The sequence below is a fragment of the Beta vulgaris genome, chromosome 1 (assembly GCF_026745355.1).
Source record: "Beta vulgaris subsp. vulgaris cultivar EL10 chromosome 1, EL10.2, whole genome shotgun sequence".
Lineage (NCBI taxonomy): Eukaryota > Viridiplantae > Streptophyta > Magnoliopsida > Caryophyllales > Amaranthaceae > Beta > Beta vulgaris.
This window is the reverse complement of record NC_079202.1, coordinates 13,029,022-13,050,260: the sequence shown is the minus strand read 5'-3', so window position 1 is coordinate 13,050,260 and position 21,239 is coordinate 13,029,022. Positions and strand designations below refer to the sequence as shown.

Sequence of the window (21,239 nt, the reverse complement as noted above, 5' to 3'; positions counted from 1 at the left end):
ATGTACTTTAGTCGAGTTTTATGAAAATCAAAGAATCTTGAAAGAAAGACTGGATCTTTAGGGTTTTCTTTAAGTATTAAGGATAGAACAATTCGATCAAACACAAAGTAATTCACGAATTGGGTCTTGATTCACTCTCGAACACAAAGTAATTAAGTAATCAATCTTAAATCTCAAACACAAAGTAATTGATTCAAGGTTTGGAAATCACAAAGAAGTCCGAAAATTTTCACAAAGAAAATTAAAACTCTAATCTCATAAATCTCTTTTATTAATGGTCGAAAATCCCATATATATAGTACAAGATTTCCTAAACCTATTATGACTAGTAAATCTTAAAGATAACAACTAATAAACTTATCTATCTTTATCTTAAGGATAAAGACAAATAATAACCTATACTTATCACACGCCTATTCCTAATATAATTAGTAAACTAAGACTCCTACTTAGACTCAATGATAAGGAATTAGACTCCTAAGTATAATAGGATTCCTTTATCACTTAAATACTTAACTAAAATAAAACTCTTAATTTACATAGAATCCTAACAGAACTAGAACTCTATATAACGACTTCTCTTTCATATCACCATATATCCCAACTTTTTTCAAAATTTGCCATATACCCCTGAATTTTAACAAAATTCACCAGATATCCTTACTATTAACAGACGTTAGTGCTCCTTTAGCCTATATTTACAAGTTTGCCATAAGTCAACCTAATTAGCCCTAAGTCAACCTAATTAGCCCTAAGTCAACCTAATTAACCTAATTAAACCTTAAACTCTCCCTAACCCATCCCCAACCCCTCAACCCTACCCCCCAAACCCTAGACCCACCAGCCCCACCACCCAACCCCAGCCCACCCGCTCCCCTCCCCCTCGCTGGCAACCCCGCAGACCCCCTTTCCGGCAGCCCCCTCGCCTCGCTCGCGCCTCCCCTCCCCCTCCTTCCCTCGCGCCTCCCCTCCCCCTCCCTCACTCTCGTCGGCCCCACGACACTGTTAACAATCTTACTTGAGAAGCTGCTGCTGTTGTTTCTGGTTCATTGGAGGAGAGAAAAAGGTCGAAAATTCGCGCGAATTCAGAGTTCGCTGCAACCAGTGGTGGTGCGACGGTGATCCATGGACGGGGAAGGGGAGGCGCGAGCGAGCGAGCGAGCGAGGCGAGGCGAGGCGAGGGAGCTGCCGGAAAGGGGGTATGCGGGGTTGCCGGCGAGGGGGAGGGGAGGGGCTGGGGATGGGGTTGGGTGGTGGGGCTGGTGGGTCTAGGGTTTGGGGTTGGGTTGAGGGGTTGGGCTAAGGAGAGTTTAGGATTTTGTTAGGTTTATTTAGGATTTTTATGGTTAATTAGTTAACAGAGTACTAACATCCGTTAGTCAAAAGGGCATTTTGGGTAATTTTTTAAAAGATTTGAGATATCTGGTGAATTTTGTTAAAAGTTAGGGGTATATGATGAATTTTGAAAAAAGTTGGGGTACGTATTTGGTGAATAAATTTTTTTGTCAGGGGTATTTGGTGAAAAACCCGTTTTAAATATATTTTTTAGTTGTAACTCTTGTTTTTTATTTTTCATTTTTCATTTTACTTTTTGATTTTTTGTATTATTTATGTAATTAGTTTTTTTTATCTTTATATATTAATGAGATTCATATGTCATTTTATCTTAAGTTCGTTCGCGAATTTGGTGGATAGTGAATGGGTTAGTTTGATTTTAATCTTTCAAAATTTAGTGCGAAATGCAAAAAAAAAAAAAAAAAAAAAAAAAAAAAAAAAAAATATTATTCGTACCAGCACCTATTACTGCGGTTCTGGGCAGCACCGCAGCAATATGTTGTATTATTCTGATATAAAAAATACTTATATTGCTGCGGTTTTACCCAGAAACCAACAATATGTTTAAATATTGTTGCGGTTTTAAACCACAACAATATATTAATTACCTATTGCTGCCCCCTTATTTGTTGCGCGACCAAAACCGCCGCAATGAGCCACTTAATGACCGCAACAATAAGCATTTATTCTACTAGTGATATTTAGCAAATGATTCCGGAGGAGGTTTTGGTTTCGTAACAAACAATCTCCTACTTCAAGATTCCCCTCTTTTACCTCCCTGATTTCAATCTTCAAATTTTTGATGCTTCCATGGGGAAGCTTTCAGCCAACTCCCATAGGGAAGCTGGTCATCTTCCACCTCTCCACTATCCCTGCAGTCTTTCATTCCATGGCCCAATTTACCGCAATAGTAACAGAAAAGGGGTGGTCTCTCATATTTGACATCAAAGAATTCCTCCACACCTCTTCTCATTTTCACTTTGATTTTTTTCACCAAAGATTTTCGAGCGTCTACCACCACTCGAAATCGTACAGATTTGTTAATACCAATCGACCCAGTGTTGTCCAGAGATACAAAAACTCCTATCTTATTTCCAATGGCTTCTACATTCGCACAGTTTAACCTTCCCTTAAAAGGAAGATTGTAAACCCTAACCCACATGGGAAATCCGAAAAGCTCCAAATCTGAGGGTTTAGTGGTACCCTCTATGTCACAAAGGATAATTACATGGTTGTCAAAATGCCATGGTTGCCCTTCAATGACCCGCAGTTTATCCTTCCAATAGTAAAATTGGAACACGAAGGTGTTCTCCCAATACTACTAATATCAATCCCTTGCGCCAGTTGCCACACATTCTTCATTGTCGACATGAATGCATTGGCATTAATAGATCGATTTGTCCAACCTTTCCAACCAAACCTAATTCAACACGGGCCTCTTCGTCAGCGATTTCTTCTTCTGCCCACTCAATCGCATCCTCCTCTTTACACTCGTCTGCGACAGAATGAAGTTTCTCAATTGTTGAACTGCTTTCAATTAAAACCTTATTGTTTTGTGGAATTGTTCCATCGCCATCACACAGTGGTTGAGATAATGATGCCATCATGAAGGTTCCCCAGTCTCGACACGATCGAGACGAGTCCTCACTCCAAGGAAACACCTAGAAAACCCTAGAACAACCCTTCTAAGGAAAACCTAGAGGAAACCTTCAGTGGTAGGGCAAGGATCAAATATACTATACTCACAATATACTTAAGGTTATTTTTTCTGTCACACGAACAAAATTTTCAATTAAACAAATACATAAATAATGTCATAATAGTGCCTTCGTGGCTCCAATATATTAAAAAAACATCCTACATCCGGTTATACATATTATTCACACCAAATTTGAGAAATAAATCTCTTTTCTCAAGTTTAAACCCTCTCTCCCTCTTAGCCTACCTTTTCTCTTCTCCCTAGTAATTATTAATATTCAAGGTGCGTGTGTATGTAGATATGTAAATATTATTCTACATGTGTATGTAGATATGTAAATATTATTTACATATGTAATATCATATTTTAGTTTGAAGAAGAAATATATATATTATGAATATTTTTTTCTTAGGTTAATTTTGTAAATAATTTTTCTATAAATTAATAATAAATCTAATTACGCAACTAATTTAATTCTAATAATGATTTTACACGCATATACATCAAACTCAAAACTTATGTAGAAAGAGCTAGATGTAAGTATGTAATAATTTAAGTCCATAAACTACTTCGCACGCATAGCGTGCATATAAAGCTTATAACAATATAATAACAAAGTTAGTCATATAAGTACGCTATGCATGCGAAATCATTTTCTATGTTAAATTAATTGCATAATTACATTTATGAATAATTTTTAATAAATACTATTTTCAAAGTTTGTTGGAGAAAAATATCTTCATTTTATTTTATGATTCGGATAATTTAAGACTAATCTCTATTATTACTATTGTAGTTTATCTACTAAAATGGGGAAAGGAATTTGTATGTTTTTTTTGGGTTGACTGATTAAATAGACGTCCATATTGATTGATGACTAATCATCCTCATCATAATTATTTTTCTTTTTCTATTTTTTGGTATCCTCTACCACTTGTTATGTACAAATTATAATAATTTCATTTCAAATTTAAAGAAGTTGTGGATAAAGAACAATTGCTTATTTAAAAAAAAATGAAAAAGAAGAACAATTCAAGTCATTAAAAACATAATATTCCCACAAACAGTGTATCATAATGTATGAAGATAATCAAGGTGTAAATCTCTATTGTAGAGATCTATGAAAACAACATCAAATTAACTGATTACTCTATTCCCTTTAAAATATGTTTAATTTATCATTGAAGTTTAGTTCTCAAAAAACTTCAAAGAATAGTGTATGAATATAACTAATCATGATTCTTTATAAAGTAATTACCATTATAAAGATTCCTGTTAAAATAAAATGTTAACACTTCTTCTCTACTACTAAAGATTCCTGTTAAAATAAAATGTTAACACTTCTTCTCAAATTTGGCGTGCATATAAAGCTAGTACAATAAATGGACTTGCTAAAAGTTTCTCATGATCTTCGTCATCAATGCGATTGACTTTTCTGTCTTTCCCGCTTCAATTATGTACTCCCACTTCACTCATTAGGGACCTCTATCAATTTGGGCTACAATTTTATCAATTTATCTTTACAGCTTTCATAAAGCAATCAACCAACTTCAATTTCTTAATCTGAAGATTCAAAATTCAGTTAAACCTAGCCTCCCAAAATTCAATTAGTTTCCTTAAGGTTTTCTTCCATGGAGGAGGGGCGTATTAATCCCGAGCTCGTCGTCGCTCACAGATTTCCTGAGGTAATCCTAATCCTAAACCTCAATCTCAATTTTAATCTCAACTTTTGTACTTCTTTTGCAGTTTGTTGATCTTTTGATGATGATTAAATTTTCTGTTAATACATGTAACATTTAATGGCGTTGCTCTCAGACGACTTATCGATATTCTGAAAGGTACTTCTGATTTATGCCTTTAATTTTATTTTATTTTTGTGTCTAAATTCTATCCAATTTCATATGTTATGGAACTTTGAGTTACAATATTTGAGGATATACAATACTTGATCACTTGGTAGACTCAAGAACTGTTTATTGTGCTCTATTACTATACCTTGGTTCGAACAGTCCGACTTGTTATTCATTTCCTGTTAAATATGGGCCTAGGCTACTCAGGAGAGAGAGTCCACTTTATAAGAAGACTTAGGAGGTTCCACCTTAAAACTATATGGCATAAGGGGACTGGCCTCTTTGCCTTATAAAGTAAACTCATCTCTTTCTTTTATCAATATGGGACACTATAGCTTGAACAAAATCTGACTCTGTGCTCGATTCCCACCTTTAGTGATGTTAGTTATAGATGTTTGTGATGTGTTAATGGTTTTTCATGTCAAACTGTCATTGATGGTTTATGAGAAAGTGTAAATTCATGATATGAAGATATGTGTTCTATTGTGTTATGAAACATAGTTATTGTTTATACTTCCTGTGTTCCCAAATTGTTGCAATTTTAAGGAAATGGATGAAGTAACTTTTAACAATATACTTTATTTCTTCCAAATTATTTTTGCTCATTTAGCTTTGTGTACACCTTTTAGAGCATTACTTGGATTGAGGGTAATGAATTAAGAGGATATAAAGGTCAAACTAATGAACATTATGAATGATAAGAAGTCGTGATAAGGAAAATAAACTAGTGTTGCTAAGAAGAAAAGGGACTGAAGGGGGGAAATGTTACCCTCATTATGGGGGGTAATAGTTACCTAGTTACCTACCACCATGCATCTTCTGACGGTAGCTGTTGTCCTTATTTAGGGGGTTATAGCTTCTTTCTCCCTGCCTTCTTATCACAACAATGCTACATCATCTCCCGTGCAACCACTCAAACTCACCTTCATTTTCCTTTAATTAAGGTGGTTTGGCGTTTATTATTCTCCTGTTCCATCACCCCCAATCCAAGCATGTCTTTTAAGGTGGGTGTGGGCCACATCGGGGAGAAAAAGTTCACCAGTATAAGAGTAGAGCTAAGGTTTTGGGATGGAGTAATATTAAGAATAAGTCAAAACCGCGTAAAACCCAGCCACCCGATCGGGCGGGCGACATCGGCCTGATCGGGCGGTTAATTCCTCAAACCTGCTGACGTCTCAGGCCCGATCAGGCGACGTCCGCGCGGTTGTTATCCGCAATCCAGAAAATGTACATCTTCTAGAATTGTGTACCTATGCATCTTCGAACACAAAACTCCGCATATAAAACCATCACATGGCCTATATCGAGAGTATAAAGTCACCGCCAAACATGCTTATTCAAAGTGATCAAGCTCTCTTCAAAACACTTCTTCATCTCAACAACAAACTCAAAGACAATTCTAGAAAATGGAATGACAACAATAATTTCTAAATTGCAATTGTACTTAACAGAACACAAAAGTACCAAATTTGAGATAAAAAATAGCATAACTAGAACAAAAAATCTAATGCATAACCAAGATTGCTAGTTTAATACAAACTCAAAAGCAATCTATCATAGACTCCAAAATCAAAGAAAAAATCCACACGATTTCTCATTTTAACAAGAGATCTCAAAAGGACACTAAACATAAAGAGATCGTAGAAACCGCAGCCCCAAATCTTGTAACCCTAAAGTGCAAGATCATCATCAACAACAGCGTTAGGCAATATTTGCACATTGGTCCTCATTTGACCTTTCCCCCTTTTTCTTCTTTAATTTCCAACACTCGGATTTATTATGACCTTTCACATGACAAAAGTTACAAATTTTGCCAGAATTCTTTCGACCATGAGCAACCAAAGCATTTGTGTGAGCTGAATTATTAGATTTATTGCCCAATATAATTTTCAATTAAATATATCGGAGTTAAGGCATCCTTAACATCCTGTAAACTCAAATCATCTTTACCATATAATAAGGTAAATAGAAAGTGCTTATGGAAAGGCGGTAAAGAAGACAACAACCTAATAGACATATCCTCATCATTGATGTTTTGCCTATCCATAATTATAGAGAAGAATTTATCTAAGTGAGACTCAAGCGGTTTACCTTCTTCTAGACTGAGATCATGAAGTAGTAGACGGTTGGTTATAGACTTTGTCATATAAAGTGACTCCAACTTCAACCACAAACTCGCAACAGTCGTCTCTTTGGCAACTTCTCTCAAAACTTTGTTAGACATACTTAAATGAATCGCTGAGAGTGCCTTCAGATCTATCTCCTTCCACTTGTCATCCGTCATAACCGAAGGCTTTTTGGATGCACCTTCAAGTTTGGATGCACCTTCAAGAGGCTTGTGACAACGACTTTGTACCAGGATGACTTTCATCTTTAATTGTCATAGGTCAAAATTCATTTGCATATCAAATTTCTCAATATTGAATTTCATTGACGTAATCAAAAAATCAAACTCGTTCTATAAACACCTAAGATCTTAAACAACCAAGATAACAGTTTGTTAGGAAACTAGTTTGATTAGTGCGAAACAAAATCAATGAAATAATAAAGATGAGAAAAACAATAAAGAACAAACAAAGAGCACAAAGATTTACGTGGTTCAGTCAAAATAGACCTACGTCCACAGGTAGGGGATTAGAGCTTCTTCACTATAATGGAGAAAAACTAGAGAGAATAATACGAGGAGTTCTAAAAATACTTGAGGCTAAAAGTGTTTCAAAAGTTGTGTGTTTAAATAATGAACACCAGGAAGCCCTTTTATGACATAAGGAACCCCGTACAAAACCCTATAAGATAAACCAAAACGGAACAAGTCATAATCGCATAAAACCCAGCCTCCCGATCGAGCGGTTAATTCTTCAAACCTGCTGACGTCTCGGGCCCGATCGGGCGACGTCTGCCCGGTCGTAATTCGCGACGGACACCCGATCGGGCTTACCCGTCCGACCCGGTTGGGCGGGCATGCGAAGACAGATTTTGACGAATTTCAAGGCATAAAACTTAACAGCTGGCTTGTCATTTTTTAAATAACTTTTAGATCAACTTTCTCCATGAAGATCAGTAATTCATCTTATTGATACGGAATTTTTATTGGTTTCTACACATTGACTCTGTTCTTTTCTCCGAAAAAAAAGTTTCAAGGAAATAAGTTTAGATAAGTACCAGATGGGGCTACCCAAGAACAATTCATAACTATATCAAGTTCAGATCGGTGGGTTTTCAGGTGAAAAGTAGCCTGTATCACTGATGGCATTGGTTGTAGAATAATTGGTTTCACGGAAAAGGAAATATGCTTGTCTGTTAGAAACGAATGGGTGCACTTGCTAAAGTTGGGGTTGGATAGGATCATAGGAATCAGGGGCAGGGGCCTAAAGAGGTGAGGAAGACGAAGGAGATAAAAAGTACATGAGGTTCTTTCATTGTTTTATATCACCTCCTTACTGTGTAATGCACCAAATTTCTAGATTCTTGCGAACCTGTGTTTGATTTTTCATGAAAAAGTTCATTCTTCATTAGTAGACTCCCTTTGGAAGATAGGTGAAGCTCAAATATTTTAGAATCTTGGAGGGTGCTTCTATCTGTGTGTTTGTGAGCTTTTCTGGTAGATTATTTCCCTGTTTTCTTTTCATGTAGATCCTTTAACAAAGACCTGATCACCTTGTCTTCTACTACACCTTTGATTCTTTCGTATGTGTCTTTTTCCTGGAGCGAGTTGTTTGTTATTAGGTGGTTAGTTGGGTTTGTTCTTGTTTTTTTCGTAGAGCATCTGGGTCATTACTATATTACTTTTGGGAGGCTTTATAGTGTGGCAACTCCTTGGTTGTGGATGGAAGAACTATTACTTAGGAATTTAGGAGTCTACGTGGAAATGAGTGGTGTTTTCTTTTTCCTGGAGCGAGTTGTTTGTTGTTAGGTGGCTAGTTGGGTCTGTTCTTGTTTTTTTATAGAGCATCTGGGTCATTACTATATTACTTTTGGGAGGCTTTATGGTGTGGCAACTCCTTGGTTGTGAATGGAAGAACTATTACTTAGGAGTCTACGTGGCAACGAGTGGTGTTTTCTTGCTTCTTTATGCTCCCTCAATCTCTAATTATTTGCTATAATTTCCTCTTCTAAGCTGGACCTTTTTGGTTGCTACATTTTTTTGGCTAAATTTAGGCAAACCTGTAACCCACTTTTTTCCTCTTGAATTTTGTACTCTCCGCATAAACTGTGTAAGAGCTCCAAGCTTACAAAGGACTAGTCGTTTTTTTATAGGGGTATTTCTTGCCTATACTTCAAAATTTCTTGTAATCCTTTTAGTTTAGTGCTCTTCCTCCTAATCATTGATAAGATTTCTTTCAAACTCTTAAAAACTATTTCTTCCTAGGCCAACTTAGAATAGAAAGAATGGTATGTCTAGATATCAAGAAAATTGCGGATGCGGTCGCGTTGGTGGTATCGGCTGCGATGACTTGCAAGCAGCTCGTAACAGATGAATGGAATGGATTGCGATTAACACGACGTGAATTTTTTTTTTAAAAATCACATTGACATATTTTTAACCTCAACTGTTCATTTGTCAACTCCAAGAATAACTCCTCAAACATAATATGACGAAACCTATCATATGCTTGGGCTATATATATGATGAATGAATAATTAATTAAACACGAGTGCTTTATCCTATAATTCATATAAATACACCTCATATAGATTACCCCAACTTGAAATTGATGTCATGTGCTTCTCGCTTCTTTGGTATATCATTGTTTTTACTATTGCGATTTATGTTTTCCCTTTCTCTTTTTTGGCCAACCCTAATAGACTTAACTGGGAAAAAAGGTTCTAACACAGCGAATCAGTGTTTCGTAATGGACATGGAGAAGGATGTGATCTTTATCGCAGCATTATCGTAACATCATTTCGCAAAACAGAAAATATAAAATAGGTTACATGACAGGTATTTTATGGAACGATCAAGATTTTATTTCATGATTGTCCATTAACTTTTTGTATAGGGGTATACGATGGATTAAGATTTAGAACTAACTGAAAACTGATGTATATGTATAAATTTAGGGGTATATAGTGAAATTTGAAAATATCGAGGGTATATGTAAATTTTCTAAAAATTTGGGGATAGTTGGTGAAAATTCCGTCTATCCTATTATTCATATAAATAAAACACTAACTCAGGATATTACCTAACTTGAAAGCCCACGTCCTGTTCTACCTTCTCTTGCACTGTGCACATTGTTTTTCGCAATGATGTTTCCCTTTCTTTTTTTCTGGCCAATTCTGCAAGTTATGGAAGTAAGAAGAAAAAAATGCTCCAACACGGAAAGTCAGCATTACGTAACGGACATCGCGGCGAGAAGGCCATAGTTTTAATCGTGGCGTTATGTAACAGCATTTCATGGAACGGCAAGATCCAAATCCGTTACATAATGGGCGTTATATGATGGCAGACTAGTTTTGTTGAATATTCTTTTTGCTTCTATATGATTGTAGTTGCTTTTTTTTTTTTATAGAGATGCTGCTCTATATGCGCTTGGTGTCGGAGCATGTGGGACTAATGCAGTTGATTCAAGTGAACTCAAGTATGTTTACCATGATGATGGTCAACAGTTCATCAAGGTAATTACACATCATTGATTCTGTACAAATTTTCTTCAATATGTTTCACTATAGATGCTACTTTTTTCAATGGTAATTTTTTATATATGTCATTGCCGTTGTCAATAATATACAGATTGTAGTTGAACCTCTTGAAAAGTTCCTTTCTTGACATGCCATTTTCACTATCAACGATATATTGATATACAGATTGTAGTTGATCCCCTTGGAAGTTCTCATCTATAATATGCTTGTTGAAGCGATAGTATTATGCAGCCTACTAAGTCAGGGTTCTTTTTTAGCGCAAAAATTCGAGTGAACGCATATTTGCAAAACTCAAAACTCGAGTTAAGACCAAGTTATTTTCTAAAAAGAGGATTTTTCGCTAGGAATGATTAGTATTATCTTTGTTGATGTGTAAATAAACTAGATTTGTGGTCGTTAAATTTTCATAATTGAATATTTCTCCCTGCAGCTAAGCATCTTCTCAATATGATATTTCTGTAGATAAAGACATCGACATGAGACTCCCACCTTTGTGGGTCTATTTGATGGATGCAGTTTGAACTTGCAACATTTCATTGTGGTTGCACTGTGTCACTCATTTAATAAGAAGGCATCAGGAGATACAATTCGAAATATGCTGTTTTGCCTATTCCAAATAAAAAAAGTTTTGCTTTCAGTATTTCAATACAACTGTTATCTTTCTTCTGTTGTAGAATCTTGTGCATCAGTTTCTTTTTGTTACATTGAGCTGTTGCCTTCACAAGAAACTGCAACGTTTATTTTGATACAATTATGTGTTTTGTAAGGGATAACAAACATCAGCAAAGGTCGTGAATTAACCATCCGCATTAACTAGAAAGCCGAAATTTGTTGAAATGATGGAAGGGGTAATGAGAACAAAGAGAGTAACTGATTTTGGAATATGTGTTAACTGTTTTTTTTGGGGGGGGGGGTAATTAACAACATTTTTGATGTCTGATAGTCATTTAAGGGTATCTGGTGAATTTGTTACATACCTTAGGGGGAATGATATTAGAACATGAGGATACCTAGTGCATTATTTAAAAGCTCAGTGGTACTTCATGAAAATTCCCTCGTCTCTTTAGATATTGAAGGCGAAGATAACTGGAAGTTCATGCAGTAATGTTTCGTTAATTGTCAACCCTGCAGGTCTTGCCTACGTTTGCTGCATTGTTTTCTCTAAGTTCGATTCCTAATCTCTTTTATGTTCCTGGAATGAAGTGAGTATTTTCTCCTCTCTATCTCTTTCATATGTCCTCAAAAGCTATCCTGTAAACTTACAGTGCGACATCGAATTATCTGTTTCTGATTGGAGAGTCAACTGGCTGAACTGTGATCCGCTGGTAGATAATATGGATTTTACGAATCCAAATTTAATTTATTTCTAACAATAGCCTCAATCAAGTTTTATATCTTTGACCGTTTCAGGTTCGATCCACGACTTCTCCTGCATGGACAACAATATATAGAGATCTACAAGCCACTTCCATCAAACAGCTGTGTAAGGATGCTTCCTTTTACATCTTCCAAATCTTCTTTCAATGGTAATTAATTGCCTGGGCATGTTCCTCTGGCTACATGCCTGCTTGAGGGAGTCATGTTTTCACCTTTGAAGGCTAGAGTCTACAAATACAAATAATTGCATCTGTATGCTACCTGATCCTCGAACTTTGTAGAGATTACCCCATGCAATACAAGTATCTATAACTGTCAGTGGTTCTGTCTGTGGAAGCATGTTGATAATTATACTGCATCTTTTATATTATATTAAATTATTTGGGTCCGTCTCTTGCTGCATTAAGTTATCCTTCATTAGACAATCTAAGTGCTTGGTAGTCCCTTTCCCCGCTGCCTTGTCTCCTGGTAACCCAAGTCCTTTGACTGTATTTTTAGATTCCACTTTCTGTTGCTCTCTCCATCTTTTAGTTTCAACAGTTGCTAATTTTCCTTCGATCTTCTTTTGCAGATAAAAAACAAGGCTAGAGTTGCTGGGTTGCATGATAAAGGTTTGAATTTATGTCCAAAAATTCTTATAGGATTCATTAACTAGAGTACTAGACCAAACCACTTGATATATACCTAGAATACTATATTTTTCTTCAGAAGATATCAATAGGGGCTGGCACCGGCCCCGTGTATCTTTGCCATAGGGGGAGTCTAGGATGGTCAAAATGTATACCCCTAGGCCTATCTAGTTGAGACACTATTTAGGCTGTTTTTGAGATAGCCACTGCAGAAGTGAAAACGTTTTTCAATAAGCCTTGACGAAGGCTCGAAGAGGCCTTCTCCCTGATTGTTGATCCTAAAGCAGCAGATTTTTTTTGCTTTTTTATTCTTTATCAAGATTTATGACTTAGTGAGCCTAGACATCCCCAAGATGCACATGCTCACTTTCTCCTACGAGTATTCTTTTAGGTTGACCTCCTTTTTTCTGCTGTTCCTTTATAATATATATCATTAATTTCACATCATTTCTATGGAAAAGGGAACTGAATCATCCAAGGCTCGCCTTTCATATTGTACCTTCAATAGACTCACAAGAGAACAAAATTTGCAAATGTGGTCGACTTCACGGTATTGGTTGTGATGACGCTGAGCGGCTTGTAACGGATGAATAGAAAGGAACACTATTAACGCAGCGTGATTTTAACTTTCCATTTGATTTTAACAAATTTTCCTTCAACATAATATGACCCAAGCTATCATATGCTTTGGTTAATATATGGTGAGTGAATAATCACTTAAAACATGAGTGCTTTAATTATTAATATAAATAAACGCTAAATCATATACATTACCCAACTTGAAATCCCACATCACATTCTTCTCCCTTCTTTGGTGTGTGCACATTGTTTTTTTAGTTGCAATGTATATTTTCCCTCTTTTTGGCTAATTTTGACAAGTAATGGATGAAACGGGGGGAAAAACGTTGTAACGTTATGCAATGTATATTTTCCCTCTTTTTGGCTAATTTTGACAAGTAATGGATGAAACGGGGGAAAAAAACGTTCTAACACGGCGAGCTAACGTTACATAACGGACATCATGGGGAGAAGGCCGTGATTTCATCGCATGCTACGTAACGGCATCTCGCGGAACCGAAGTCAAAATAGGTTACGTAATGGAACGTCTGAGTTTTTGTTATATTCTCACAAGTCATGCACACCCATTTTTGTGGAGTGACTTCATTTAAAATTTATGTTTTATGATGAGGCTGTACGTCCACAGAAGTAATTCATCATTTTGAGGTAGTTTAATAAATCCACGCTCTGCACATGCCTTAAAAGGTATAATTGAGCCTCATTTAGAAAGAACTTTGTTTTATGGCAAGATATAACTGATAAGAGATAGGAAACCTGTAAGTTTTGGAATCAAATCCTATGTTTGATTGTTTTGGATGCCAAAATGTTTCTAGCTGTTAACTTCACCAAAGAGAACTATGATGCAGTTGAATAAATTACAATAGCATGCAGACATATGTTTGCAGGTAAAGCAGCTATCCTGGAAATAGAAATGACAAGTTTTGATGAGTCTGGGGAACCACTTTGCATGAATAGGTTAGTGAGTTATTGAATGGTTTGTGTCAATCTACTTCTACACAACTGTCAAGGGTTTCGAATTCCTACTGTGCAGGACAACAGCTTACTTGAGAGGTGCAGGTGGGTTTTCAAGTCCTTCTCATCCCTATTCTTTCACAAATTATTCAGGGAGCCAGCTTCCAGCCATTAAGATCCCGAAAAGTCAACCTTTTGCATCATTTGAGGATATTACTCGACCATCTCAGGTTTGTTCTACTTTATACTTCCTATGATATGCGACTTAGGGTGCATTTTCTACTGTATTTATTATCTATTGCCATTATGAACATGTACAACATTATCCACTTGAGAGTTGAGACTCACCTTGCCCCAAATGGTAAGAAAACATGATTGTGTTTGTGTTTTTGTTTGTGTTTGTTTTGATTAAGTTCAGGAGTATCTATAAGATTTGGATGATTGACAACTGTTAATCTTAGCTTCTTTGTTGCTGAGATACAGGCGTTGTTATACCGACTTTCTGGTGATTATAATCCTTTGCATTCCGATCCTACGGTTGCAGAGATTGCAGGGTACGATTTTCTTGTTGGTAACTTCATACATATCTGTGACTATCATTTCCACATCTACTCTCTACATCGTCTGGAAGTTACATTTTGTTCAGCTAGCTGATTAAACTTCAGACGGGGGATATGAAATAAAATAGTAGCAATTTATTGTTATTGCTTGCACACTGTTACGTGCTAACCACGTTCCTGGTTCTGCTTGAAATTTGTTTCTTGAGCTCATGCACCACGCTTCTCGCTGGCCCTGTAGTAACTAGTAATCATATAGCTTCATCTCATGGCAGTGATACTGGTTCTATCTTAAATGTTCTTACTCCTCGATTTGGTTTTTAAAGGACCTGTTTTTCATCGAATTGCTGGGTCTAATGGTCGGTAGACTCCACTGATCTAATCAGTGTGGCTTGGAATGACCTGCTGTACCCAAACCTTAAAATCTTATTGGTTTTGCTGAACCCTGAATATGCCTTTATCTGCTGTTTTTCTGTTCTTAAAGTTCCCTTTGAACCAGAAACCAGGTAAAAAAATAAAAAAATTAGTGTTTTGTTTTGGGTCTTTTGATGGGTGTGTGTGTGTAGCTTAGACTTCTTTTTTATGTATGGTTTTGTCTAATTTTTATGGTGTACAGATTCTCTCGTCCAATATTGCATGGACTCTGCACTCTCGGCTTTGCAGTCAGGGCAGTTATTAGATGTATATGCAATGGAGATTCAGACAGGGTTAAAAGTCTGTCTGGTCGGTTTCTTTTACATGTGTTCCCTGGTGAAACTTTGATCACAGAAATGTGGCTTGAGGGTTTAAGGTATAGTAGGCGCTTGAAGTGATATTCTACTCGTGTTACCGTGTGAATTTTCTGATGGATTGTTTGAATGAGCAGGGTTATGTATCAGGTAAGAGTGAAGGAGAGAAACAAAGTGGTGCTTTCTGGTCACGTCGATCTTAATCGTCTAGCTTCTCAGCTCTGATCATCTACTGAATATCACGCAGTATACATATTGTAACTTCTCTGTCTTCTTTAATAATTACTGTACACTTTACAGAGGTACTACTACTTACAAGAATGAAAGGATTGACCATGTTTGATCATTCAGCCTGTGTAAAGAAAGAATTCTATATGGATGGGAGAGAGAGAATTTCATATCCTTGCTGCACAATAAAAGGGCTCCTTCCAATCATATTTCTGATATGTAACCGTGTACACTCAGGAGCATGTTGTTATTTTCATTGTATCTGCATGTTCATTTATCATACTACTAGTTTCTTTTAGTGTATTTTCTTGTATTACGAATTGTAGGTTCATTTATGATTGAAGATGAAATTTTATTTCTTTACTATTCATTATGAATTGTATATTCTTCAACTTTAAACTATTTTGAGTTCAGTAGCATAGTGCACAACATGCTTTCGGGTGTAAGAATCTATTCTTTAAATTATAATATACTGGCTTTATGGCCTTGCAACTTTTTTGCTAATTTGTTGGTCAAGGAGATTCTTCTGATTTTTTTTCTCTAGTTGTAAAGAATTCTTATTAGAACCACCCATATAGGGAATGGTATAACTAGAGAATTTCTGGTACATCCAGAAGATTATATTCTTTGCTTCATCGCTCCTCTTTTTCTTTTTAGTTGACAACCTCTAAAACCTTCAACTGTCTCTTGTCCAGCACATTGGATGTGCTTTGTTTACCTGTAGCTTTCAATTTCTTAAGGAATCAAAGTATGGAATATTATCATCTTGAGTACATACTTTAGTATTATGAATCATTATATTTTAATCTTATCTACAGACTTTGGCATCATAATATGTGTACCTCTTCTTGAATGTTTTCTGGTATAAATAGAAGTTTTTAGTCTCCATCTCTTTCCCATTCTTCCTAGGCCAAAATGATGTCTAGCATGAGGTTCCTTGATTTCCAGTATAGCAAAAGCAAGTTCTCAACGAACCCAAAGCGTATGTTTTCCTTCAGCAGCAAGCAGTACTCTAGCATCTTGCCGATCTTCCAGCCAAACGAGGATGAAATGAGGCGGGTGTTTGAAAGATTTGACACAAACAAAGATGGAAAGATATCACAAGAAGAATACAAGGCGATGCTCCGAGCTCTAGGGAAGGCTGAAAGCATGGTGCGAGAAGTTAATAAGATATTCCAGGTAGCTGATTTGAACAAAGATGGGTACATCGACTTCAAAGAGTTCATGGCGCTACAGAAAGACGGAGGTGGAGTGAGAGCTATGGAAATAAGGAATGCGTTCCGAGTGTTTGATTTGGATGAAGATGGGAAGATAAGCGCAGAGGAAGTGCATGAAATGCTGAAAAAGCTTGGAGAGAGATGCACGCTTGCGGATTGTAGGAGCATGGTGAATGCAGCAGACGTGGATGGGGATGGGTTCATAAGTATGAGTGAGTTTATGACCATGATGACTCGTAATATGACTCGTTATTAGACAAATTTCTAGGTGGCCTTCTTAACAGATGCATGTTACATCCTGTTATAAGGCTTTGATAATTGGTGCCTGACCATCATATTGTGGATGTAAATTCATTTAACTCTTTTAGAGAGTGTATTGTGTGTATTTGAATTTTGTGTTTGTATACCTAAATTGATATTTGTGCCTTTTCGTTTTAAAGAGATTTTTTTCTTTTACCAAAAAAATTGAGAAATATTTTTCTTGAATAAGGAAATACAAGTTATAAGTCTTATAACTACGCTAACTAGAGGTGTAGTAGTGATAAATATTATCTCAAATTTTCAAAGTATCGTATTCATCTACAAAAGCGTGAAATAAAATTTTAACACCCAATCTTTTGGGTTTCTCTTAGAGATTCACAAATGGAATTATCAAAGTGGGTTTGTGTAGCTAATAATTCATTACAGTAAATAAATAATACAACAATGAATAGTCAACTTCTCTATTATTAGCACACAAAACAAAAGATAATCATCTATTGGTCTGGAATTGTTCGCAAGAACTGATAAAGATACTATAGAGATGCATTCTTAAATCTACTTCATCTTTTTTTTGTTCAAATCCAAATTTAGGTAATACTTCAAGTATAAATTCCATTTTAGAATTTTTTCTGTAATGAATATGTTTTTATACCACCAATTTCACAATGTTCTATTACGGAATATTCTATCCTGGAAATTAGAGCTATGAAAGTGGTATTGATTGTTTATGGATGTCACCTATATGCAAGAAAGCGTTAGTTGCTTTTGTAACCAAGTTGTCCTATCAGTTTCCAGTACTTTCGAAAGGAGTAGCCATCAAGCAAGGGGGACATGGGGACAGATGTCCCCCCACTTTAAAAAAATCATTTTATGTTTTTTTTTTTTTTTAAAAAACATAACGAAAAAAATAACCACTGGGGAGTGGGGAGTGGGGATTCTGACGCGTGAAGCGTTTGAAAAGCATACGCTTGAAACAAAGAAAAATATGGAAGAGAAACTGAGGAAGAGAAAGTGAGAAACGGCATATTAAACCCTAAACTCGAACGACGACCGCAAATTCGCCGGAGCCGACGACGATGAGCGGCGAGTAAGAGGAACGGAGTCACGAAGTTAGAAGTTCGAATGAACCTCAAGTCCTCAACCTTCGTCTGCCTTCGAAGTTCGAACGAACGAAGGAGTCAGAGACGAAGCCACGAAGCGACGCCGCTATGCCCACCGCCCACGACCAATCCCCAACCTCCCGAGTTCCAACCCCGACACGGTGAAGCCCAGTCAGTCGTTAGTCATTCAGTAAGTTGCTTTTTTTAATTTCTAAACCTTAAGTGGCTAAGTTTTAGTTTTTAATATATATATATATATATATATATATATATATATATATATATATATATATATATATATATATATATATATATATATTGTTTGATTGTGAAAATGTGAATTGTGATACTTGTGAAATGTGAATTTCTGATTGTGGATTAATTTGTTGTTGGTTTGGTATTGGTCACAAACTCATGATTTAGGAAACTGTTAGTTTGCAATTTTGAATTTCTAATTAGGAAATTATAAATATGACTATATATTTTTTTTGATAAAGAGAAGAAAAACTTAGGCAAAACCTCTAATCCGGAGGCCAGCCTAAAACATCCTTTCGGATGAGGAGAGAAAAATCCATATCATAAGGAGGGAAACTAAAACACAAAGAGGAAACCGCATGACCCCGATGAGCCATGAAATCTGCCGCTCGATTAGCCTCGCGAAAACAATGCTGCACTGACACCGAATTGAACTTCAAGAGCTCCAAACCTACATCAGAAATAATATTATCAATTACCCAAGGAGTATGCCAAATCTTATTAACCGCATTAACTACTGCAAGGTTATCTCCTTCAATCACGACATTGGAAAGATTTAAGGAATGGGCACCCCTAACGGCTTCAAGCAACCCCCAAGCTTCCGCTTGAAGAATGGAAGTGCAAGGCCCTAACGAATTAGAACCAGCCAAAATAACTTCACCCATAGAATCACGGATCACAAAACCCAAAGAGGCCTGACCAGAACTAAGCTTAGAGCCATCAAAATTGAGCTTAAACCATTAGGCGGAGGGGACCAGCAGCAACCCGGGCTCCTACGAGGACCACCCCTAAGCCCCCCCCCCCCCCACACACACACACTCGCCTTGAGGTTGGACTTAAAACCAGCAGAAACAAACTCAGCAATAGCAAAACTGGCTCGTCGCGAGGAAACACTCTCCTCATTAAAGATAGTCTTATTGCGAAAAAACCAAATAAACCACCAGGCAGTGGCAAACATGGCCACCTCCTTTTTTGAAGAACAACTGTTAAGCGCAACAAGATTCTCCATAAAAGAACTAGACGACAAACCATTTCCCAAGCCCGGGAGACACGGCCAACCCATTGAGGCATGCAGATTAAGGAAAACATCAATAGTGAAAGGACACAGAAAAAACAAGTGAGTGGCAGATTCATACTGACTCGTACAAAGAACACACTGCTGGGGAAGAAAAACATGACTTTTTTCAAGCCTATCCTTCGTAGGAAGACCATCATTGCAGGCTTTCCACAGAACATTTTTAATTTTAGGGGCCACATCAAGAACCCAAATCCAACGGAAAGCTACTGACTCTGGTGGAGAAGGAAGAAGCCCCTGAGCAAGCAAAGCACCAGACTTAACCGAATACTCACCATCCGGAGACAGACCCCAAATCAATTTATCTGGCTGATCTGACCTCGGAATAAAAAGAGAACAAATAGCTTTCACAACATCTACAGGAACCAGATCCTGTAACAAAGGCAAATTCCATTGACGATTTGGCAACAAACAGGCACAGACTTTAAAATTAGAGGGATAATGAGAACGATGAACAATAGTTTTTAGCGGAAACGGAAAAACCCAGTTGTCATGCCAAAAGCTAATGTGAGAGCCAGCCCCCAACTGCCACCGAAGACCTTTCTTAAACGTCTCCCTCAACGTCATCAACTGCCTCCATTGCCAAGATGCAACAGTAGAAGGTTTATGATCGAAAATAGATATTTTTAAAATACTTACTTTTGACCAGCTTGACCCACATACTATTGTTGTTCTTAACAATTTTCCACAACAGCTTCATTTGTAAGGCCACATTATTAGTCTCAGCTTTACGGAAGCCAACCCCTCCATAGTCTTTAGGACGACAAACTCTATCCAACCCAATCAAATTGGGCGATTTGCTTGCGGCCTCTTTATTCCAAAAGAAATTTCTATAGATCTTGTCCAAACTAGACAACGTAGAGTTAGGAAGTAAAAAACTCTGCATTTGGAAATTAGCTTTAGTGGCTAAATTAGCCTGAATCAGGACCGACCTACCAGCTTGGGAAAGCGAATTAGCTTTCCATTTAGAAAGTTGAGAGTTAGCCCTACTGACAATTGAGGAAAAAGTGTCTTTAGTCACCCTATTCTGGATTATAGGACACCCCAGATAGCTTCCAAGATCCTGAGACTCCTCCATTTGCAAGATGTTTGCAAAATTTTTCTTAGCATCCTCAGATACATTAGAGGAGACTTGAAAAGCAGATTTCGCAAAATTAACCAGCTGACCAGACATCACACAATATTTATCCAAGATTTCTTTAATGCGAAGGCAGCTCTGATCAGTGGCCGAGGCAAACAACATGGTATCATCAGCAAAGGTAAGAAACGGAATGCAAATTCCCGATCTACCAACCGAGACTCCAATCAATTTATCCGCCTGGCTACTAGCTGCCGCCATTTGTCTAGCAAGGAGTTCAGCACATAAAATAAACAAGTACGGCGATAAAGGGTCACCTTGCCTAATCCTCCTAGAAGGGAAGAAACTCTCTCCAGGGATACCATTCGCCAAAATGGAGAAAGAAACTGACTCAATGCAACTCTTAATCCAAGAAATCCACTGAGGGGCAAAGCCTAGCTTTTCCAACGTTACTAGCACATAATTCCATTCTAATCGATCATAAGCCTTCTCCATATCCTGTTTTATAGCTATCCAACCCCCCACTCTTGACTTTCGCTTGAAGGAATGAAACACTTCATGAGCTATCAAAATGTTATCTTGAATTAATCGTTCCGGCACAAACGCCCCTTGCAAAGGGTGAATAATGCGGCCCAAGATAACCTTCAACCTATTAGTAATAACTTTGGAGATAACTT

The 21,239-nt window shown here is 37.0% G+C and overlaps 2 protein-coding genes across 2 annotated transcripts; both read left to right on the top strand.

Annotated features, from left to right (window-relative positions):
* Window positions 1–4,366: 4,366 nt before the first annotated feature.
* Window positions 4,367–15,946, top strand: LOC104884406 (enoyl-CoA hydratase 2, peroxisomal). Its single transcript, XM_010669047.4, has 11 exons — window positions 4,367–4,719; window positions 4,850–4,872; window positions 10,398–10,503; window positions 11,659–11,729; window positions 11,938–12,010; window positions 12,476–12,515; window positions 13,997–14,066; window positions 14,143–14,293; window positions 14,547–14,617; window positions 15,237–15,410; window positions 15,486–15,946. Exons 1-11 carry the CDS (start codon window positions 4,666–4,668, stop codon window positions 15,571–15,573), a joined length of 921 nt encoding a protein of 306 aa, XP_010667349.1. The 5' UTR covers window positions 4,367–4,665; the 3' UTR covers window positions 15,574–15,946.
* Window positions 15,947–16,086: 140 nt separating this feature from the next.
* On the top strand, window positions 16,087–17,219 carry LOC104884405 (calmodulin-like protein 30). Its single transcript, XM_010669046.3, has one exon. The coding sequence runs from the start codon at window positions 16,492–16,494 to the stop codon at window positions 17,047–17,049; it is 558 nt and encodes a 185-aa protein (XP_010667348.2). The 5' UTR covers window positions 16,087–16,491; the 3' UTR covers window positions 17,050–17,219.
* Window positions 17,220–21,239: the final 4,020 nt, after the last annotated feature.

What these genes read in the sequence shown, in the direction of transcription:
- LOC104884406 (XM_010669047.4), top strand. Translation starts at nt 4,666, where the DNA reads ATGGAGGAGGGGCGTATTAATCCCGAGCTCGTCGTCGCTCACAGATTT. An exon ending in ACGGTTGCAGAGATTGCAGG is followed by an intron (nt 14,618 to 15,236) that starts GTACGATTTTCT and finishes TATGGTGTACAG; the next exon opens with ATTCTCTCGTCCAATATTGC. An exon ending in ATGTGGCTTGAGGGTTTAAG is followed by an intron (nt 15,411 to 15,485) that starts GTATAGTAGGCG and finishes TTGAATGAGCAG; the next exon opens with GGTTATGTATCAGGTAAGAG.
- LOC104884405 (XM_010669046.3), top strand. Translation starts at nt 16,492, where the DNA reads ATGATGTCTAGCATGAGGTTCCTTGATTTCCAGTATAGCAAAAGCAAG.